Source organism: Hemitrygon akajei, chromosome 24 (genome assembly GCF_048418815.1).
Source record: "Hemitrygon akajei chromosome 24, sHemAka1.3, whole genome shotgun sequence".
Classification (NCBI taxonomy): domain Eukaryota; kingdom Metazoa; phylum Chordata; class Chondrichthyes; order Myliobatiformes; family Dasyatidae; genus Hemitrygon; species Hemitrygon akajei.
In genome coordinates, this window is record NC_133147.1 from 4,509,229 (window position 1) to 4,532,277 (window position 23,049).

General features: G+C 41.2%; 1 protein-coding gene across 1 annotated transcript in view; it reads left to right on the forward strand.

The window, feature by feature from the left end:
• The first annotated feature begins 484 nt into the window (after nucleotides 1–484).
• LOC140715818 (uncharacterized) overlaps nucleotides 485–23,049 on the forward strand; it is a 108,222-nt gene continuing 85,657 nt past the window's right edge. Inside the window, exons 1-3 of the mRNA XM_073028215.1 lie at nucleotides 485–517; nucleotides 8,739–8,774; nucleotides 20,488–20,802. Coding sequence (XP_072884316.1) covers nucleotides 487–517; nucleotides 8,739–8,774; nucleotides 20,488–20,802 — 382 coding nt within the window. The 5' untranslated portion in view covers nucleotides 485–486. The remainder of the gene's footprint in view (nucleotides 518–8,738; nucleotides 8,775–20,487; nucleotides 20,803–23,049) is intronic.

The following is a 23,049-nucleotide window of genomic DNA, read 5'->3' on the forward strand; positions in this document are numbered from 1 at the left end:
ATTACGGGTAACTAATGGGGAAATTTATGTGTCAAGCACCATTTGTCGAAGAAAACGAAAGTTTAAGGTTTCGAGTCGAGCCCTTCATGTTAATTGAAAATATTGAGGAGACATAGCCTGTGCAAATAAGTGAAATGTGTGTTCTGAATGAAAAATTGGAAAGAGCTAGGTTGATCTCGGTCCGGTGCAGTGTATTAGAACGTGGAGATGCGGGGGGGGGGGGAGCAAGGAAATCATGGAAATAGCAAGAAACCCAACTGCACTTTCGGTGCTGTAAAAAAGAAAGAAAAACTAGTTTTAGGGCTAAAATTAAAGACTTACATTAATATGTGTCACTGCCAGCTGTTCAGATCTTTTACAACACTTCTACTCTTTTCGAAATGATACTTCATTTGCTTCTCTAGGTTCCTCCTTCTGAATCTGCTGACTGTTTATAAAGGAGAGGGAAGCAATTTCCTGAGTTCAGAATCTTGTGGACAGCAAAACATGACTTACTTGTTAACGATACTCACCTTAGGTAAGTGAAACGATTCTCTGTTAAACAATCCCTTCAATGCAGGCTACCGTATTAGCAGCAGTAAGAAGCAGGCTGCAGTGTCGTATGGCAGGGGAACGGAAGAAAAAAATCTGTTTGCCTGAAATGAAGCTTCGATTAAAATTCACACATTTATATTCTATATTTCGTTTTGTACCTCATGTTTTAGCTGAAATCCGGATATAACTTTAAATTAATGTTCATGTCTTCAAGCCCTAGAGTTCATATCTTCCTGTTTCAATGGATCGTTATTTAGACATTCTGCATCCTTCAGCCTTTAAAACAAATGTCATATTTGATCCCCCCCCCCCCCCCCCATACTCTCTGCAAAGTTACTCGTCAATTCGAGTTGACTTGGTTTGGTTACTTTCAAAAGGGTGATCTTATTTTATTTGATATTTTCTTCATTAAAAACTCTGATTCGCTTTATTTTGGACCATCGAAATCATTCTTAAAACATGCATAGAATGAAGGTGTTGTGTCGCGTGTCATACTTGGGATCCTCTCAATGTAGGATGGACAAGTGAAGATTGCGTTTTCAACAATTAGGAACACGATTATGTCGCGTTAGCTAGAAACGTTACAAATTAATGCTTCACGCGAAAAATTCAACGTTCATTGCAAATTTATTATTAAAGAACATATATGCTGACATATATTCCCCGCGATTCCTGTTCTTGCAGGCTTTCACAGCAGAATGAATTTGTATTTCTACACACAAACAATGACTGACAAACAACCACTCTGAAGAAATGAAGACAACCTGTGCTAATACGATATATTAGTATTAATACTGTGTTTATCATTAATAATAATGATTTCAAAGTTATTTGAACGACTAAGAGGTCTATTGCTATGGTCGTACTATAAGTGGTAAGGCATAGTTCCCAATTGAATTTAAACATTGCAGATATATATGTTCCCCATTTTGAAACAAGAGGAAATATCTGGAAGGAATATCAGAAGCATTGACGATACTAGGAAGACTTTTTGCAGTCTCAGCACACAGAATAAATCGCTTTCTTAAAAACAGTCATGTCAGCACACTTTGTATATTCACGTCTCTTGGAGTTCTGTTTCTAGGATCCACTTTTCATGGAGCGTTGCGGAAGTTTGAAACTGACCTCAACTGATTGCTTAGGAAGCAGTTGCAACACAATCCCGCGCTGAACTTACGAAACACCTAATTCCAAAATCAACCATACGCTGTCAGCATATTTCCTTAGCTGCTCACTATCAAAACCAATTCTTTGCGAATTTTTTGCAAAGCTTGCGCCTTTTAGTTATGGATGTGTCCACTTCAGTGCACAGATCTAGAAGTCTTTTAAACACACCTCTTTATCTTGCCATCAGTGTGTAGGCAGAGGTAGAGCATACAGTTAAGTGAAAACAAATGACGTCCAAACTGCTTTCTGGTTGAGTTCTTCAGAACTTATGAATTTTCTGATTCTCATTCCGACTTGCTGAACATATTTATCTTCATAAAATAACCATTGATAAATGCAGCATAAATTGATCGGCTGGTTACATCCATTCATTGACTAGGTTGCTACTAATGCTACAAATTCACTCAGGAGTTTCACGAACATCCCTCTTTACTCGCAGGGTTAACACTCTGCAGTTATAATTTCCAGATTCTCCAGTATTTTGAGACGCACAAAACAAACGTCTTCCCTGCAATCTAAACTTCGCGTTTCCTCACACGCACGCACAACTGACCCCGTTCGTCGTTCGTCGGTAATGTCATCAGGGTAGGTCTTACAGAGTTAAACGGTAGGGTACTGGGGAATGTGGTATACCAAAGGGATCTGGAAATAGAGGTACATACCACTTTGAAAGTGACGTCATATGTAGATAGGGTCGGAAACACAGTTGTTCGCACTTTAGCACTTCATAAATCAAAGTATTGGATATAGATAATGGGATGTGTTGTTGAGGTTGTAGAAAATGTTCGCGAGGCCTAATTTGGAGAATTGTGAACAATTTTAGTCACCTACTTGCAAGAGAGATGTAAGCAAGGTAGAAAGAGTACACGAAAAATCTACAAGGATGTTGCCGTTTCCGAAGGACCGCAGATACAGGTGCAATATCCTGGGGAAGTTTTCACTGCTAACGTAATGGTTTCTCCGTGGAAGCAGTGTGTGCTTTATGATTATAGATAATGGGTGCTTAGGCTTCTTTGTTCGGCGGGAAATGAAGAGGGAAGATGTTAGATATAATCGGTTGTAGGTTTCGACGCGGTGGGGGTAGGGTCCGTAAAATTGGATCAGCAAATTCGCTGATGATACAAAGATTGGAAGTGTAGTGGACAGTGAGGAAGGTTTTCAAAGCTTGCAGAGGGATTTGGACCAGTTGTAGGATTGAGTTGAAAAATCGCAGATGGTGTTTAATGTGGACAATTGTGAGGTATTGCACTTTGGAAGGAAAAACCAGGGTAGAACATACAAGGTAAATGGTAGGGCACTGAGGAGTGCAGTAGAACAGAGGGATCTAGGAATACAGATACAAAATTCCCTAAAAGTGGTGTCACATAGGGTAGTAAAGAGACTTCTGGTACATTGGCATTTATAAATCAAAGTATTGAGTATAAGAGTTGGAATGTTATGGTGAGGCGGTATAAGGCATTGGTGAGGCCGACTTTGGAGTATTGTGTGCATTGTTGGCCACCGAATTACAGGAATCATATTAATCATGTTGAAAGAGTGCAGAGAAGGTTTACACGGATGTTGCCGGGACTTGAGAAACTGAGTTAGAGAGAAAGGTTAAAAACACAAAATGCTGGCAGAATTCAGCAGGCCAGACAGCATCTATGAGAGGAGGTAGTGACGACGTTTCGGGCCGAAACCCTTCATCAGGTGTGAAGTAACATGGGATGGTCGAGTGGCGATAAGAAGTGGAGGGAGGGATGAAGTAGAGAGCTGGGAAATGATAGGCTGTAGGGAAATGGGCTGGGGGAAGGTGGAGAATTATGGGAAATAAAAGAGAAAGAAAGGCAGGGCTGGGGGAGATTATAGTGAGGGGGGAGAAAAGAGAGAGAAAGAGAACCAAACTAAAATATTAGAAAGGGGTGGGGGTAAGGGGGGGCAGGGCTATCAACGGATGTCTGTGAGTTGAATGTTCATGCCGGCAGGTAGGAGGCTACCTAGGCGGGAGATAAGGTATTGCTCCATCGACCTGCCTGTGGATTCATCTTGACGGTAGAGGAGGTCATGGACAGACATGTTGGAGTGGGAGTGGTCTGTGGAATTGAAGTGTGTGACCACAGGGAGATCCTCCTCCTCCCACCCTGTCAGCTACATAGGCTATTCCTCCTCCTACCCTGTCAGCTACCTAGACTATTCCTCCTCCCACCCTGTCTCCTGCGAAAATGCTATCCCTTTCCCTCAATTCCTCCGCCTCCGCCGCGGCTGCTCTCAGGATGAGGCCTTTCATTCTAGGACAAAGGAGATGTCTTCCTTTTTTAAAGAAAGGTGCTTCCCTTCGTCCACTATCAACTCTGCCCTCCATCGCGTCTCCCGTATTTCACGCACCTCTGCCCTCACCCCAAACCCCCGCCAGCCCACCAGGGATAGAGTCTCCCTGGCCCTCACCTACCAGCCGACAGATCCAACGTATAATCCTCCGTAACTTCGGCCTCCTTCTACCTGATCCCAGCACCAGCCACATCTTCCCCTCTCTCCCCCCCCCCCCCCACCACTCTCGGCTTTCCGCAGGAATCGCTGCCTACGCGACTCCCTTGTCCATTCATTCTCCCCATCCCTCCCCACCGACCTCCCTCCGGGCATTCATCCCTGCAAACGGAAGAAGTGCTACACCTGCCCCGACACTTCTCTCACTACCATCCTAGGCCCCAGATAGTCCTTTCGGGTGAGGCACCACTTCACCTGCGAGTCAACTGGGGTGATATACTGTATCCGGTGCTCTCGATGTGGCCATTTATACATTGGAGAGACGCGCCGCAGGTTGGGAGACCGTTTCGCTGAACACCGGCGCTCAGTCCTCCAGCAGTGGGGGGATCTCCCTGTGGCCACACACTTCAATTCCACAGACCACTCCCACTCCGTCATGTCGGTCCATGGCCTCCTCTACCGTCAAGATGAGACCACACGCTGGTCGATGGAGCAATACCTTATCTCCCGCCTAGGTAGCCTCCTACCTGCCGGCATGAACATTCAACTCACAGACCTCCATTGATACCCCTGCCCCCATCCCCTTACCCCCATGCCTATCTATTATTTTAGTCTGGTTCTCTTTCTCTCTCTTGTCCCCCCCCCATTATAATCTCCCCCAGCCCTACCTTTCTTTCTCTTTTATTTCCCATAATTCTCCACCTTCACCCTAGCCGACTTCCCTCCAGCCTATCACTTCCCAGCTCTCTACTTTATCCCTCTCCCCACTTCTTACCCCCCCCCCTCGACCATCCCATGTTACTTCACACCTGATGACGGGTATCGGCCCGAAACGTCGTCACTACCTCCTCCCATAGATGCTGTCTGGCCTGCTGAGTTCTGCCAACATTTTGTGTTTTTATTTATTTCCAGCATCTACAGATCCACTCGTGTTGTTACAGGGAAAGGTTGAATAGGTTGGGACTTTATTCCTTGGAGCATACAAGAATGAGGGGAGACTTGATAGAGGTATATAACATTATGATGGGTATAGATAGAGTGAATGTAAGCAGGCTTTTCCCACTGAGACTAGGGGTGAAAAAAGAGGACATGGGTTAAGGGTGTAAAGGGAAATGTTTAAAGGGAACATTCGCGGGGGTGTGCTGGTGGGAGTGTGGAATGAGCTGCTAGATGAAGTGGTAAATGTGGGCTCACTTTTAACATTTAAGAAAAAGTTGGACAAGTACGTGGATGAGAGGGGTATGGAGAGATATGGTGCAGGTGCAGGTCAGTGGGACTAGGCAGAAAAATGGTTCGGCACAGCCAAGAAGTGCCAAAAAGCCTGTTTCTGTGCTGTAATTTTCTATGGTTCTATGGTTGTGTGTTTAACCCTGCGTTAAACCATTGTCCGGGATAGCGATTAAGATTTATGGCTATGGACGCTGTGGGTTTGAGCGATTGTGCGAATCCACGGGGTTATCGACAAGAATGCGTGTGTATTGATTGGGGTAGACATTCATAGTCCCAATGAATTGTTAATTCGGAGTTTAAGTACTGTTCAAATCATTAGGAAATGTTCCGATCATGGACCGGAGGTGTGACAAAAAGGCGGGCAAACTCTGTTTTAGTTCAGACTAGCGCTAAAGTAACGGCAGTGGATCTGCGTGGTACTATTGAGACCCCGGTAGGGACGAAGTCGTGGGCTGTCCATACTTTTCGGGTGGAAGAGAGTGTAGGCGAGCGTGCCGACACGGATGCCGAGTTTCCAGCAGACCGAGTGCCGCAGTCCACTGAGGTGAATATTACTTTTGGAAGACTCGCGCCTTAACTTGTGAACATCTGGCTTTTTAATTATAATACATCATTTTTGCCTTTTTCTTTTCTTTACAAAGCCTTTAGTTAAGATTCATACACATATCTCCTTCAGTCGTTTGCAGCCTGCTATCTGCTATTTCTTGGCAGCGAGTTGTAACAGGGCAGAAAAATACACAGCATCCACACAAACTGGGGTTTGGGGTTAGAGAGCCGTCTCAATCTGGTTTTCGCGGGGTCGGAGTCGGTATTCCCTCGATTTATGCAGCCAAGGGAACCAGCCAGATTTCACAAGGAAAGATTGAATAGGTTAGTACTGTATTCTTCAGAAGGTATGAGATTCAGAGGAGATTTGAAACAATAAGATGATTAGGTAGGCAAATACGAACAAGTGTTTTTTCGTAGTTGATGGGTGACAGTACAACCAGACTTCATGGCTTAAAGTTCAATGGTGAGATATTTTAATGGAATATGGGTGGGGAAACTTCTTCACTCAGAGTCATGAATGTATGGAATGAATTGCCAGCACAAGTGGTCCGTGCGAGCCCGATTTTAACGTTAAAGAAAAGTTTATACAGGGACATGGCCTTTAGTTATATGAAAGGCAAAGGTCTCGGTGCAAGAGCTGAATGGAGTAGGCAGTGTAAAAGGTTTCGGAAGTAATTCGGTTGACCGTAGGGGCCGTTGCTGAGGTGTATTTCTCAATAACTCCATGACTTTGGTTTGCTGAATGGGACATCAATACCAGCATAAAGAGACAAGATGCATTATATGTTGATGTTTTCTCTTCTGGATATGCTCACATTCGTATCGGTTTCTTTGCACTGTTTATTAAATTGATGTGTCCATTCAACGATCAGTTTTAAAAGTGAATGCATTTCATTTTGGCAATGAAGTATACTTTAAGAAATCCATGTCTTTTCACAGATCTCCTGTAATGGTCCTCGAATCCCCGCTTTGTCTATTATTTGCAAATACCGCGTGCGTGTTCTTGTCAAACGTAAATAAACTCTGTGGCCATCAGGAACGCGCACCGAACATGTGACTTCTTTCAAATCCAGTTGCTGCGTATTCTCCATCATTTCGCGACAACCAATGCTATTTACTCTTTGATATATGGCTGTCATTTATACGTGCCGCAATCTGGACTTCAATATTTATTTCAATAGAATAAATAATCAAATAAGGTAGGAGCTAAATAAATAAACTAAGAAAAAATAAACAAACACATAAACAGGCAATTTAATGAATGAACAAATAAACAAAAAATAATAACTTAACGAATGAATAAATAAACCAGAAGAGGAATAAATAAATTAATATATACTTAAATAAACAGATGGATAGGCGTTAATAACCAATAAATAAATGGATAATTAATTAAATAAGCAAAGAAACAAGCAGACACATAGGCAAGTGTGCATATACACGGACATCTTCGATAGCAAACTCGTTTTGATCTAAGTAGACTCGATATACATTACAGATCAGCCTTGCCCGACTGATCTACTTAATTGTGGAAATAAAGGGTATGGTATTCAACATCTTTTGGCTTAAATCACGCAAGTCAGAACATTTATATTATTGGCAACCAACACTGCTTTCTATATCACACAGTATTTCACTGAACATCTAATCACCCCAATAACTTCAATTAACATTACAGTATTGTTTCTTTGCTCTATTTGTTCGATATTGATTTCGTTCCACTTGAACGAGGCTGTGTTCCAAACTGCTTCATCATACAATATGTAATTGGTGAATTGGTAATTTGAAATACCCGACAAGCATTAAACATGCTGTTAGTCGGATACAATTATAATGAATACTATAACTGTAATCATCATAATCATCATGATCATCATCATTATCATTATCATCATTATCAACACCATCATCATCAGCAACATTTCATATCCGTGCCATGAGCTTGGAAATCATGTTCTCACATCTCAGACACTTCGTGAGAACAGAAAGTGAAACAACAGGGTGACTGCTGAAGCAAATGGCTCTTATAGAGCAACAGAATGTTATCAGTGGAAATGAAGCTTAGCCAAAGTTATCAGGTGATGATTGGTAGCAGTTAGAGAGTGAGGACATCGAATAAGAGCCTTGGCTAAATTAGGTGTGAGTTGCGCATTGCAGAGCAGTTGAACAATATCGGTATAACAAGCTGAAAGTAACTCCACTCAGAGAAAAAAAAATCAAGCTTGAGATGGTATTTGTTTATTTAGTGTTACAGCGCGAAGTAGGCCCTTCCAGATCTTCGGAAAACGGTGCGTCAGCAATCTCTCACAAACCAAATTATCACTAACATCACCACAGGTCAACTTACAATGACCAATTAAATTAGCAGGGTGAGTATTACAGTTGGACGTATGACAGTAACCGAAAAATTAAGTTATTGAAGTTGTTAATATCAATACCGCGTCTGTAAGGCTTTAGAGTGCCCAGATGCAAACTCAGATGCAGTTCCCCAGTCCTCTGATGGGCATTATTGTGAGAATACTGATCAGATATCTACTTCTTCTCTCCAATCCTCCCAGCTTACTTAAATCCTTCTTCTATTTCCTGCTAGTTCTACCGTGAGATCTAAGACGTGAACAGTTAACTGTGTTTCTTCTCCAACAGACGTGACTGAACTGCTGATAAGTTGAAGCATGATATGGGATACAAATATATGAAAGAAAAAAAAACTACCTTGTTTCCAATGTGAAATTAATTAAGAATGCATTTCAGCTGTTGCTTTTGCAAAAAAAAACTTATTCTTCTTCTTGTTTCAGTGCTTCTAAAGGTTCAAGAGATTGTTCATTCGCAAGGTTAGTGACTTTTTTCGAAAATAACACACACACACACACACACACACACAAACACACACACACACACACACACACACACACACACACACACACACACACACACACACACACACACACACACACACACACACACACACACACACACACACACACACACACACTCCCACATATAGCTTATCAGATGCGGTTAAATGTATTGTTCATTCATGGTGTGAATATTCGATTTGATGATGTCAAAGATGAAACTATTTCCAGTAACTCACTCTCTCTCTCTTTCTCTCTCTCCCTCTCTCCCCCTCTTCCTCCCCCTCCCCTCCCCTCTCCCCTCCCCCTCTCCCTCTCCCCCTCTCTCCTTTTTGAATCCACTCCCATCGCCTTAAATCTATGTCTTCCTCATTTAAATCTAGCTAGGTTAGAGTTTGTCAACAGTGTTCACGAACATTTCCTTAATCAGCACGTAGAAGTCAAAACGAGAGAATGTGCGAAACTTTACCTTCGGTGTGGGTATCAGACAGGACAGGTGTCAGAAGCTTGTGTGGTGGTACACTTTGGATATCGTGACCATACTGCAATTACTTTCAAAGTAAATATGCAAGAAAGACAGTTCTGCTCCACGCGTTGAGATTCTAAAATCAAGAAAGGTACATATCAGCGAGGATAGAATGACAGATGTGAATTTAGAAAGTTGTTTTCTTGCAAATGTATACTTGGATAAGTGGGGGTTCTTCAAGTATGATCTTTGGAGAGTCAACAATTATATACATGGGCCTTTCAAGATAATATGTAAAGATAGCAGGTGTATGTAACGTTACTTTTAAGATATTACAGATGCCTTGGTCATGATCATTCAAGAATCACTTGACACTGGCATGGTCCCAGAGGACTGGATTCACTCCGCTGTTTAAGAAAAGAGGAGGGCAGAGAAAGGAAATTATTGGCCAGTTAAATTAATCTCAGTGGTTGGGAAATTGTTGGAGCCTGTTAATATGTTGAGGTTTAGGGGTTCTTGGAGACCAGTGAAAACATAATTCACAGTAATCATGGCTTCTGTGAAGGAAAATCTTAGCTGACAAATCTGTTAGAGTTCTTTGAGGAAGTAACAAGCAGGATGGACAAAGGAGATGCAGTAGATGTCATTAACTTGGATTTTCAGAAGACATTTCATAGGGAGACATATGAGACTGCTTAACTAATTAAACTTTTATGGCGTTACATGAAACATACTAGCAAGAATAGAATAATGGCTGATAGTCAGGAGGCAACAAATAGATATTAAGGGAGCATTTCTCGTTTGCCGCCAGTGACCCACGGTATTCCTCTGTATGGGACAGCCACTTTACAGATTATTTTTCGATGAATTTGATAATGTATTTGATCGCTTTGTGGCAAAGCTTGAGGATGACACGAAGTGGAAGGGTAGGTACTGCTGAGGAAGCAAATTGATTGCAGCTGGACTTAGACAGTTTGGATGATTGTGCAAAAATGTGGCTGGTGGAATACAGTGTTTGGAATTATACGGATAATACATTTTGATGAAAGGAACAATAGTGTGGATTTACTTAATCGTGGAGAATGTTCAAATATCAGAGGTGCAACGGATTTAGGAGTTCTTGTGTAAAACTCCTGTAAGGTTAATTTACAGGTTGAGTCTATGGTGAAGAAGGCAAATGACAAGTTGACATTTATTTCGAGGGGGATAGAATAGAAAAGCAAGGAGATAATGCTGAAGCTTCATAAGACACTATTCAGGCCGCACTTGGAGAGGCTCCATGTCTCAGAAATAATGTGTTGTTTTCGGAGAAAGTCCAGATGATGTTCGCGAGAATGATTCTAGGACTGAAGTGCCTAACATATGAGGAGCGTTTAGTAGATTTAGGCCTGCGCTCGCTGAAATATAGAAGAAAGCGAACGAATCTCATTGACACACAGCGAATGTTGAAAGCACTAGACAGTGTGGATGTGGAGAGGATGCTTTCAGTAGTGGGGTTATCCTGAACAACAGGGCACAACTACAAATTTGTTCACTGACCTGATAGAACAGAGGTAAGAATAATTATATTTTTTATCCAGAGTGGAGTGTATATATGGAGTGTTCTGCCACAGACTGCGGTGGAGGTTAAGTCCGTGGGTATATATAAGGCGGAGGCTGATAGTTCCCTGATCGGTCAGGGCTTCAAAGGATATGGCGAGGGGTTAACTCTGAGCTTGAGTGGCATCCGTGATAATCCATTATGGGATAGCGCAGGCTCGATCGTCTGAATGGCTTAATTCCGCACCTATGTCTTACGGTCTTATGATTTTCAAAATATATTGAGGAATATAAGCCTTCTGCATAGCAGGTGTAGGCAGAAACGAACAAACAAGAGACTTACCGAAAATAAGAAATACGAGAGAACATTTCAGTAAGAATTAAGGAAGGCTAAAGGAAGAAATGAGTTTACACCTCCGGAGAAGGAGATGAGATTCCAAAGGCATTCAACAAACATATTAAGAGCAAACGGATACCAAGGGACAAAATTGGTCCATGAGAAGATCAGAATGGTAATCCATGCATGGAGCCAAATAATATCGGGTGATCTGAAATTGAATTCTACAACTTTATTTACTTGCGAGACGAACACAGTTTCTATAGAAAGGTAGCAAATTAGCAGCGAGATCATGGGACATATACAGATTATAGTGAAGGCGATGTTTGCTGTCTTGAGTCATATTCGGGTGGATAAATCCCAAGAGCCTGACAACGTGTTTCCTCGGATCGTGTGGTAGATAAGCACGGATATTTCAGTGGTTCTAGCAGAGATACTTAAATCTTCCTTAGCGACAGGATTGGAGACAAAGTTCTTCCGCTGTTTACGAAAAACACTAAAAAGAAATCAGGAATTTATAGGCCGGTGAGCCTGATATCAGTAGAAGGAGAGTTATTGACTGGTATTCTGCAGGACCAGATATATGAGTATTTGGATAGACAAGGAATGATTAATTATAGCAAGTATCGCTTCATGCTTCGAAGTTCCTTCCAAACTAATCTTATAGAGTGTTTTTTTGAGGAAGATACTTGGAAAGTTGATGCAAACAAGACAGTGGAAGTTGGCTACTTCGACTCCAGTAGGAATGTTGAAAAGGTCCCGCATGGAAGGTTAGTCAAGAAGGTTCAGTCGCTTTGCATTCAAAATGAGGTAGTAAATGGGATTAGACAATAATATCGTGTGAGAAAACCGAGACTGGTACTACGTTGTTGCCTCTCTGACCGGAGAAAGACTTCTCAGATTTGCATATGCATCTGGACCAGCTGTAAAAAAAAAAATGGGCTAAGTGAATGGCATGTGGAATTTAATGCAGACAAGTGCAAGGTTTTGTACTTCGGTTGGACCAACCAGGTAGTCTTTACAAAATGAGCAGAAGGGCACTGAAGAGTGCTATGGAACAGAGGTAACTGCGAATACAGGTCCAGAATTCATTGAAAGTGATGTCACAGGTTGACAGGTTCGGTAAGAAACCTTGGCAGATTCGACATCGGAAATCCAACTACTGAGTGCAGGAAATGGGATGTTATGTTGAAGTAGTGGGCGTTGGTTATTTACCTGGAGGAAAGATGCAAATAAGCCTGACAAGGATCAGCGAAGTTGGAACGTCTGGAGGGCTTGAGTGTTTAGAAAAGACTGAATAGGTAAGGACTTTATTCCTTCGACAGTATAAGATTAAAGGCAGATTTGAAAGAGGTTTACAAAATTATATGGATTATTGTTGCGGTAAATGCAAACAGGCATTTTTCACAGAGTTTGGATCGGACTGGTTTCATAACTCTATAAACAGAATTGTGCTCTGAATATTATTTTATATCCAGCCAATTATATATCTATGTTAATCTTTTTTAACATTTTCGCTGAAGCACGCATGCACAAGTACAAACATGCTCATGCATATGCGTCCGCATGTGCATTGTCACACACCGTTTCTACCTCTCTATGTTCTCTCATGTAAGCAGAAAGAGACAGCGAGCGAGAGTGAAAGAGAGCGAGAAATAAACAGAGGAAGAGGGAGAGGGAGGGGGAGGGAGGGAGGTGGGGGGAGAGAGAGAGGGGGAAAGCTTTATTTTTATTACCTGTTTGTAATTCGGGCAGGTAGATACTCCGAATATCAGAAAATTTCAAATTCCCGCCATTTGCATTTACTTTTATCCACTACCTGCTTGTACTAACGTCATTGAATGCACTCATACATTCTGGTTCTGTTCCTTTATGTTTAAGCACTTAGCAAATCTTTAAAATCCTCTGGCAGAATCTTATCATTCAATTTATAGCTCACACTGACACTGATATTTCCTTCATGAGCATGAGACGCATTAGCGATGTGGACAGGGATTGTCTGTGCTCCAGCAGAAATCACAGAGGCACTTCCCGGTTACTGACACATCCTGAAATGAAAGTATTCCTCTTAATCTTTGATATCTGTCTAATTAACATTCCTTAGCTCGCGCTCCTATACCAGCCCAAGTTGTTCACTTTCCGACTAGACGTCTAGTCTAGACGTGTGATAGAGTCCAAGAGTCACAGAAAAGCCCTTTCGGTCCAACTAGTCAGTGCAGAGCCAGTTAAACTGCCTATTCCCATTGACATGCACAGTGCCTTTCCCATTCTATACATCTACTATCTATGTACATCTCTAAACTTCTCTTAAACGCTGCATCGAGCATAAATGCAGCAATTGCGCTGGCAGCTCGTTTGACACTCTCACAACCCTCTGAATTAAGACGTTTTAAACATTTCACCTTTTACATTTATCGCATGGCCTCTCGTTGTAGTCTTACCCAACCTACAATGGAAATTGTATTTACCCTAATTATACCCTTCAGAATTTTGTATACCTATATCAAATCTCTTCCCAATTTTCTACGTTCCAAATTAAAAAAAATAAGCTCCAAATCTATTCCATCTTTTCTTATGACACAGGTCCTCCATTTCCGGCAGCATACTTGTGAATTTTCTCTGTTGTCTTTTAATATTATTCGCAGCTTTTCTGTAGGCAGGTAACCAATTCTCCAAATTAGGCCTCAGCAGTGTCTTATACAACTTGAACGTGACATCCTGTCTACTGTTCTCAGTACTTTGATTTATGAAGGGCAATCTGCTGAAAGCTTTCGTTTCGACGCCATCAACCTGTGCCGCCAAATTTAATGAATCATGGACTTGTATTCTCTAATTCCTTACTGCCTACCATTTATTGTGTAAAACTTACCGTGCTTGAGACCCTTCGTCAGGACCGGCAAAAAAGATGAGAAGTCAAAGTCGTTGATCTTTCCATGTCTATAGAAATACGCATGTATCTCATCCTACAGAATACCTTCCAATAACATTCCCGCTACTGATTTCAGCATCATCGGCCTTTAGTTTCCTGGTGAATGTTGAGAGCGTTTTATAAACAACGGGAAAATGTATTTCTTCCAATGCTCTGCTACGTCACATGTCGCTAAGGATTACTCATATATCCCTGCTAGAGCCCCGACATTTTCTACACTTGCCTTGTGTCATGTTCTGGGGATTTATCCAACCTAATTTGCCTCAGGACATCAAACACCTCTTCATCTGTATAGTGGCCGTGAGATAGATGCCCTTTTGTCTCATTTCTAAATACTCTGAATCCATCTCCTCTGTGAATAAGGATGAAAAGCACAAGTTTGGATCTCCCCCGTCTCCTTTGATTCCATGCATTGATTACAATTCTGATCTTCCAGATGAACACGTTTTTATTTTGCAATTATTTTGCTACTAACGTATTTGTAAAATCGCTTAGGATTCTGCTACGCACTGTCTTTTTTTAGCCCTCGCGATTCTTGAGAAAGTGTTCTCTTTCATTTCGTATCATTCATAAGCATCTCAGTTGTTTTTACTTATACCCGCAATGCACCTGCTTTGCGGCCTTAGCCAGGACCTCAATATCTCTTGTACATCACGGTGTCCTACACCACTGATCTTTACCCTTTATTGTGAGAGGCAAATACAAGCTTTGTGCTCTCAAAGTGTAACTTTCGAAGGCCTCCCACCTTTGTCAGAAAACAGCCTGTCCCAAACTACACTTCCCAGAACAATAGGGATAGAATTAAAATTGGTCTTTCTTTAATTTAGAATCTCAACCCTCGAACTAGAGCTATCTTTTGCGCAGTTACTTTGAAGATATAGCAACATTTTGATCGCTGGATACCACGTGTACCAAGGCACATACATCTGTCTACTATTTCAGGATGCATATTGTATACATTTCTCCGACATTAAATTGAACCATACTTATCTTTTTTTTCTAACAGTCTGTGATGTCTACAAGTTTATTCCCCTAAATCCCTCGGACTGTTGGGTGTTCTTCAATACAGTCCCATTCACGTCGTCATACATTTGGTTATTACTCAGTGCCACTCATAATGCCTCACTAGACGAGTGTTGTGGTCTGTCATGACTGAGCGCTGTCGTGAATATTTTCGATGACTTGTAACGACACCCCTCTTTCTTTAACCCCTAAAAATTTGTACCGTTAAAACAAGGGATCCCAGAAATATTGGGGTGCCAGTCCTGCCCTTTTCAGCAGACAAGTCGACCTAATGGCTACAATAACATACGTGCATTTGTTGACCCATGTCCTGTTGTCATCTTACTTTCATAGGATTTCGTTGGCATATATACGCAGCTCAAGGAATTAGCGCACAGTGCTTATCCTTTTCTTACCTGACATTGACTAAGGTCTTAGCAACATCTGCCTCAACAACCTCTCCACTAACTGTTCTGCTACTTCAGTTTCCACCTATTTCGGCTCTAGTTTAACGCCCCGTACTCCTCCATTTGTCCCCTTTCAGTTCAGCTAGAAATTACTTTAGATGGACTTTTGTTTCGGATTTCATGCGGACTGGAGTTTTACTTCTGGATGATCCGGATGTGTGCAACAGTTGCGTAAAGTTATTGGAAGTATTCCAAGGGGCCAGATTCTTAAGTATTTGGAAAGACACAGACTGATTGAGGATCGGCAGCGTGGCCTAAGCATATATCGTTTTCTAAGGAAGTCACCAGGAAATTAGATGAAGTTAAAGCAGTAGATGGTGTCTACATGGACTTTAGCAAGACATTTGACAAGGTCACACATAAGAGATTGGTCAAAACTATTCAGTCGCTTGGCATTCAAGATGACGCGGTAAATTAGATTAGGTATTGGCTTTGTGTGAGAAGCAAGAGATGAGCATTAGATTAGACTAGTCCTGTGACTCGTGCTGTGCCACAGGGATCTGTGCTGGGTCCGTTGTTGTCATCTATGCCAACCATGTGGGCGATAATGTGATTAACTGGATAGGCAAATTTGCGGATGATAACATCGTTTGGGGTGTAGTGGACAACGAGGAACGCTGTACGGCTTGCAGAGGGATCTGCATCAACTGCAAAAATGGGCTGAAAATTGCATACAGCAACAATGACTGTGGTAGAATAAAAGGATATGCGAATACAGGTACATAATTCATTGCAAGTGGCGACGTAGTTTGGTCGGGTCGTAACGAAAAGACCAGGCACATTAGCCTTTACAAATCATTGTATTCAGGACAGGAGATTGGATGATATGGTGAAATTGCATATGTCTTGGGGAGGCCTAATTTGGAGTATTTGGCACGGTATTGGTTACCGCGATACTGGTAACAAGAAAGATGTAAATAATGTTGAAGGAATACAACGAAACTCTACGAGGACATTACCGCGTCTGGAGAACCTGAGGTTTAATGAAATATTGAACTGGATGGGACTGCATTCCTTAGAACGTAGAAGATTATGAGGAGATTTGATAGTTGTATACACACATATGAGGGACGTGGAGAGGGTAAATGCTAACCCGAAGGTGGGTGGGAGACCAAGCAGAGGTCATCGGTAAAGGGAAAAAGGTGAAAATTTAAGGGAAACATGACAGGCAACTTTTTCTCTCAGTGGAGCATGAATGTGAAACGAGCTGCCAGACAAGTGGTGCGTGCGAGCTCGACTTCAGTTTTTAAGAAAAAACTGTATAAGTACATGAATGATACCTTTGATGAGGGCTATGGTTCTGGCACAGGCCGATGGGTGAAATGTTTCGGCATGGACTACATGGACCAAAGAGCCTGTTTCTGTGCCGTACCATGATGATTCTTGACATTTCAAATTCGGTTTTGTCTGTGGAAGAGATAGTCACGCTATAGAGCAAACAAACCAAGGAACTAAACGAAAAAAAAAAGAACCTAACATGTTGGTTTCAGGGAGAATTGAGCCCTCCTGTCTATGCTACCGGAACATAGCATCATTCAGTTCCTTGCTCACACTGAACATATTGATTCCAGGAACCTTTTTGCACTTATTTGAGCTACTCCAATTTACTCCTTCAAAACCATGTTGTACACTAATGGTTTAATGCAATGCTTTCATGTGGATGGATCGAGCGTCGAATAAGTGCACCAATGGTAACATCAGAAGAGAAATAGAACATTTGCCAAAAGAGTTATTAATCAGTCTGGCTAATGTTTCACCTATAATGCTCAAAGCACAGCATTATTTATACATAATACGTGCTTCCAAAGAGCAAACGAAATGAGAAATCACGGGAAGAAATTTAATGACAAACATTCATTAAATGTTTCTTTAAATCTGAGGTATCCCAGATATTCCCTGATAAGTAATATACCTTTTCACCACACTTCTATGCTTCAGAACGCTTCAGAAATTACAGGCTCGAAAGATCGGCACGGCGTACACTTCCCCTACGGGTACCAACAATGTCCATTGCTGTAATTCATAATGAATAAAATAAATTACTTCCACAGCATTGTATCAATCGGTTATAACTGAAAGTATACATATCATTGGGGCATGTATAAGAAAGAATGGTGTATTGTACAACTTTAAGGAGCAGAATGGCTAAAATTCAATGGGAATTGGAACTATAACAATGCAGAAACCATATGATCAAGATCAATTATCTAAGTGAGATTGCAGAAGACCCTTTCCAGATACAGCAAAACGGATGCTTTCAAGATTCGCAGAAGGATCTTAAACGTAGAACATAGAATAAAATCTTGGTCTGCTGTGTGTGTGGGCCTAGAAATGGTAAAAGGAGCTTATGTTCACATTATTTTGAGGTGAATGACAAATGGAGGTTATATTTTTAGAATGATCTGTAGCTCTATGTCTGCGTGAAATTGCGCAGTCACTGTCCTGTGTTCAGATTCTAGAACAGCGGAGCATTAGGATATAGGGTCGTTGAAAATAACAACACATAAACAGGTCTTTTGGCCCATCTAGTCCATGTCAAGAGTATTTAAGCTTCCTACTTCCATCGATCTGCACCAGGGCTATTGTTTCTCACACGCCTGCTATTCACGAACTGCGCATAATATTAGCTCCGTCAAAAATCCTCTAAATTTTTTACGTGCTATAGAATGCAACCCTAACTTATTCAATATTTCCTTATCTCAAGTCCTCGAGACACGGAACTAAGCTTGCAAATTTTCTCTGTACTCCAATCTCATTTACGTCTTTCTAGTCGATTGGTGACTGAGACTGCACGCAAACTCCAAATTAGGCCTCACCAACGCATTATGCAGCTTCAGCATAATATCTTGTCTCCTGTACTCAATACATTGATTTATGAACACTTTTGTGCCAAAAGCTGTCTCTATGACCCTATCTACCGGTGGTGGCACTTTCAACAGTTGGTAAAAGCAACTTAACAGTAATATGAGGACTATTTTCTCCCAAAGATTGGTTAGTAGATGCAATGAGCTTCCATATGACGCGATTCAAATAGGCATATTATCTACAGTAAGATACAGTTGGATGGTTACATGAACAGACAAGCTTTGGTAGGATATGCGCCAAAGGTGAGTAAATGAGATTAGCTTACATGGGAATCCTTGCGAGTATGGAATGGTGGCGCCGAAACTGTATTCTTCAATTAGGGCTATCGCTCAATCGGACGTTTGGATATAATAATGTGGCTCACGTGAAAAGAATGTTAACACATGCCATTTATTGAACGTACGGAGCTCATTTGAAGATAATTGTAATCAATCCGCTAGAATTGCTAGAATTCGATCAAAGTGACAACAGTGGTGGGTGGGTTCATAAAGAAAACAATTGAAACATTAGCCTTGTCAAATCAATGTGTTCAGTACAGGAATGGGATGTTGCGAGAAGCTGTATGTTGAAGTTGTACCTGTCTTGAGGAGGCTGAATTTGTAGAATTTGCTTTGGTTTTGCTGACCCGCGAAGAGTAAAGATGTAACCAGTGTTGAAAAAGTACAGAGAAAATTTACAAGGATATTGCTGGGTCTGAAGAACATGACGTATAAGGAAACATTTAATCAGATTGGACTGCATGGACTGGGATAGGAGAGCATGTTTCTACCCTGGCATACACATCGATGATTCTCCAAATTAGTTTTCGTGTGTGGAAGTATTAGTCCCGCTACGAAACAAACAAACAAACAAACAAACTATCGTATTGTTTCTGGCAGAGTTGAGGTCTCTTGTCTACATCGTCGGAACATACCATGACTACATTGTCAACAATTTTTCCAAGTCCTCTATTAAACATTATTTACATTTTCAAGTGCCTCGTCAAAGAATGGTTACATCCTTTTTCATACTCTAGTAACCTGTCATCTGCGCGTCGACATCGATAATGTATATGGCCAGTGGTGAACCACACTAATAATTCAATTGCTACATATTTGGGGGAAGATTTTAATGGAGGGAATAAGATCCCAGTACGTGGTACATCTGTGGGATCCGTTGCCAAATGCAGCTGTGAAGGCCAAGACATCGAGTATATTTAAGGCAGAGGTTGATAGATTCTTGATTACTTAGAACATGAAGGAATATGGAGATAAGGCAGGAGATTGGGGCTGAGAGGGTAAATGGCTCAGTATGATGAAAAGGCAAAGAGGACTCCATAGGTCAAGTTGAGTTTCTCTACAGTTGTTGCTTCCAATAACCATTTTGCACTTATTTGAGATACTCCAATTTACACCTTCTTAGCCACGTTATACCTTAATTGTTTAATGCAATGCTTTCATGTAGATAGATGGAGAACGGAACAAGTGCACACACGGAAACGTTAAGTGAGAACTACAAATTTTGTCCGGAGATTTATCAGTCGATAAGACTCCTGTTCCATCTGCAATCCTGAAAGTGCTGCATGATTTATACATATAATATGTTTCCCATCATTTAGTATTTCCAAAGAGCATTGGAAATGAGCCACCTTCGATATGGAGGGAATCTACGGGGAGAAATTTAATGAATTCGTTCATTAAATGTATTTTTAAATCTGAAGATCTTTTCCCTTAACTTTTCAACTGTACAGGGAGGAATAGAAAGAAGATACGCCATGGTAGCGTATCGGTTAGCGCAAAACTTTTACAGCTACAGGCGTTCTGGTATTCTCAGTTCAATTCTGCCACTGTCTGTAAGAAGTTTGTGCATTCTTCCCATGGCCATGCAGACTCTCCGATTGGTGCGGTTTGTTCCCACAGTCAAAAGTAGATTGCCCATTGCAAATGTCCTGTAATTTAGTCCAGTGTTAAACAGATGGATTGCGTGGGTCGTTAGGGTAAAGGAGTCTGTTCTGAGCTCTATTTCGAAATAAATATATGAGATAAATATAAACTGTACACAAACAACGCGAGCCAGGGCTAATGGTGTCTTAATTTTCATTCTAGCGCTTAAAGTGAGACTGATAGGCGGGAGCAATCGCTGTTCCGGGAGAGTGGAAGTTCTCTACAATAACCAATGGGGTACAGTTTGCGACGACGATTGGGCGCCAGTAGATGCAGAGGTTGTTTGCCGTCAAGTTGGCTGTGATTCGCGTGCCGCTGCGGTTGGGTCAGCAGCCTTCAGGACTGGCCTGGGGCAAATTTGGATGGACAACGTGGACTGCAAAGGTTCTGAGACTCGCCTGTCTGACTGCCGCTTCCGGGGATGGGGCGTTCATGATTGCTCACATAGCGAAGATGCAGGTGTTATTTGTCAATCAGGTATGCCTTACTGATTTTTAACTAATATTAGTATGCCTTACTAATATTTAAGTAGCAGACTTATTATTAATCATGATTGTTAACCAGAATTATTATACGTTAGTTTTGTTGCCAAGTTCAAAAACTTTCCTTTTCCTTTATTAACCCTCGGCTTCCCTATGAGGGGCTTCCTACATTTCTGCGACCATTATTTTGTAAGTGTCCCCGAACAAAACCCTTTACTAAATTTTTTTATTTGAAATCTGTACGAACGAAGTAAAGACATAATTTGTGTCTCTGAAACATAATCAGTCATAAATAAAGGTAAAGATTGTGACAGTCTGGACGTGAGACCTCACGGAAGAGGTAGGTCGCCTTGTGAAAAAAAAATCGGTCAATTTTGTCACGTGTCCCAGTGGAAACTGACGGATATTTGAGCAAAATTTATAACATTTTGCCAAAATTCATGCTTAGTGATTATTCACCTCCAAAAGGATGGAGATGCTTATTTCTATTTACATACTCAACAGAATATAAACCAAAGCCACAATTCAGAGATTCCCTAATAAGTAATATACCTTTTCACATGAATCCTATACTTCAAAACGCTTCTGACATTACTGGTCCTCAAGATCGGCAAGGACTAGATTTCTTCAGAAGGCACCAACAACGTCCATTGCTGCAAATCAGGAAAGTGAATGATTAAAATAAATTACTTTCACAGCTATGAATCAATAGTTCTATAACTGAAATTATACTGATCAGTAGGAGAGGTATAAGAAGGAATGTTGTCTTGCTCCACTTTAAAGAGCACATTGGCTAATATACTACAGGATTTGGAACTAATACCAATATATACACCGTATGATGAGATCAATTATCTATTCTTATGAGATTGCAGGACACGTTTGCAGATGCAACAAAACAGATAATGTTTTTGACAGTGAGGGCATCTTTCAAGATTAACAGAAGGACCTTAATCTGCTGTCTGTGTGGGCCAAAAATGGTAAAAGAAGTTTATCTTCAGAGTATTTTGAGGTGAAGGACAAATGGATGTTATACTTTCAGACTTCTTCTATCGACCTGCACCAGGACTATTGTCTTCCACACCCCTACTATACATGCACCTCTCCATGTTCTCTTAAATGTTGAAAGCGAGCTCGTATGCACCACTTGTGCTGGGAGCTTATTTCACACTCTCACGACCCTTTGAGTGAAGAAGGTTCTCCTTATATTCTCCTTGAACTTTTTAGCTTTCCATATAACCCATTAACTCTGTTTGCAGTCCCACCGAACCTCAGTTGCAAAATCATGCATGCATTTCCCGGATCTGTAGCCCATACAATTTTGAATATACCTGTCAAATCTCCTCTCTATGTTCTACGTTCTTTGGAATTACAGTCTTAACATATTCAATATTTTCTTATAACTTACGCCCTCCAGACACGACACCATCCTTGTAAATTATCTCTGTACCCTTTCAACATTATTTACATACGTCATGTAGGTAGGTGACTAAGACTGCACACAATACTTCCAATTAGGCCTTACAAATGTCTTATGCTATTTCAAAATAACGTCCCATCTGCTGTAATTAGTACATTGATTTATGAACACTTTCGTGCCTAAAGCTAACTTTATCACCCTATGTACCTGTGACGTCACTTTCATCAATTGGCGTAAGCAAATTTCACAGGATTATGAGGACTTTTTTTTTGTTCTCCCGGTGAGTGGTCGGTACACGCACTGAGCTTCTATATAAAGCAAATCAAACAGGCATTTATCTTCTTATTTGTACGGTTACATAAGCAGGCAAGCTTTGGAAGGATATGAGCCAAAGGTGTGCAAACAGGATTAGCTTACATGGGAATCCATCTGAGTATAGAATGGGGGCGCCTAAGCTATATTTTTCGATTGGTGCTATCACTTAACGTGACGCTTGGATATAATAGTGAGGCTCACGTCAAAAAAAATAACATAAGAAATTTACTGAAATAAAAGAAGCTCTTTTGAGGATAATTGTAATGAATTCTCTGGAATAGCGTTACCTCATAAATGCGATAGGACAGAGACAGCAGAACTGAAATGATAACTGCCAGATATCACTGGAAGTCTACCGATGTTTGAAGCACATATTTACTATGATATTATGGCCAGCAGCAATATGGAACAGAACGAGTTGGCGATGAAAACTCACACGACAGTCTTCTGTGCAGCAGATAAAGCTTATTCATCGCATTTCATTTCACGTCTGGATATAAGACAAGC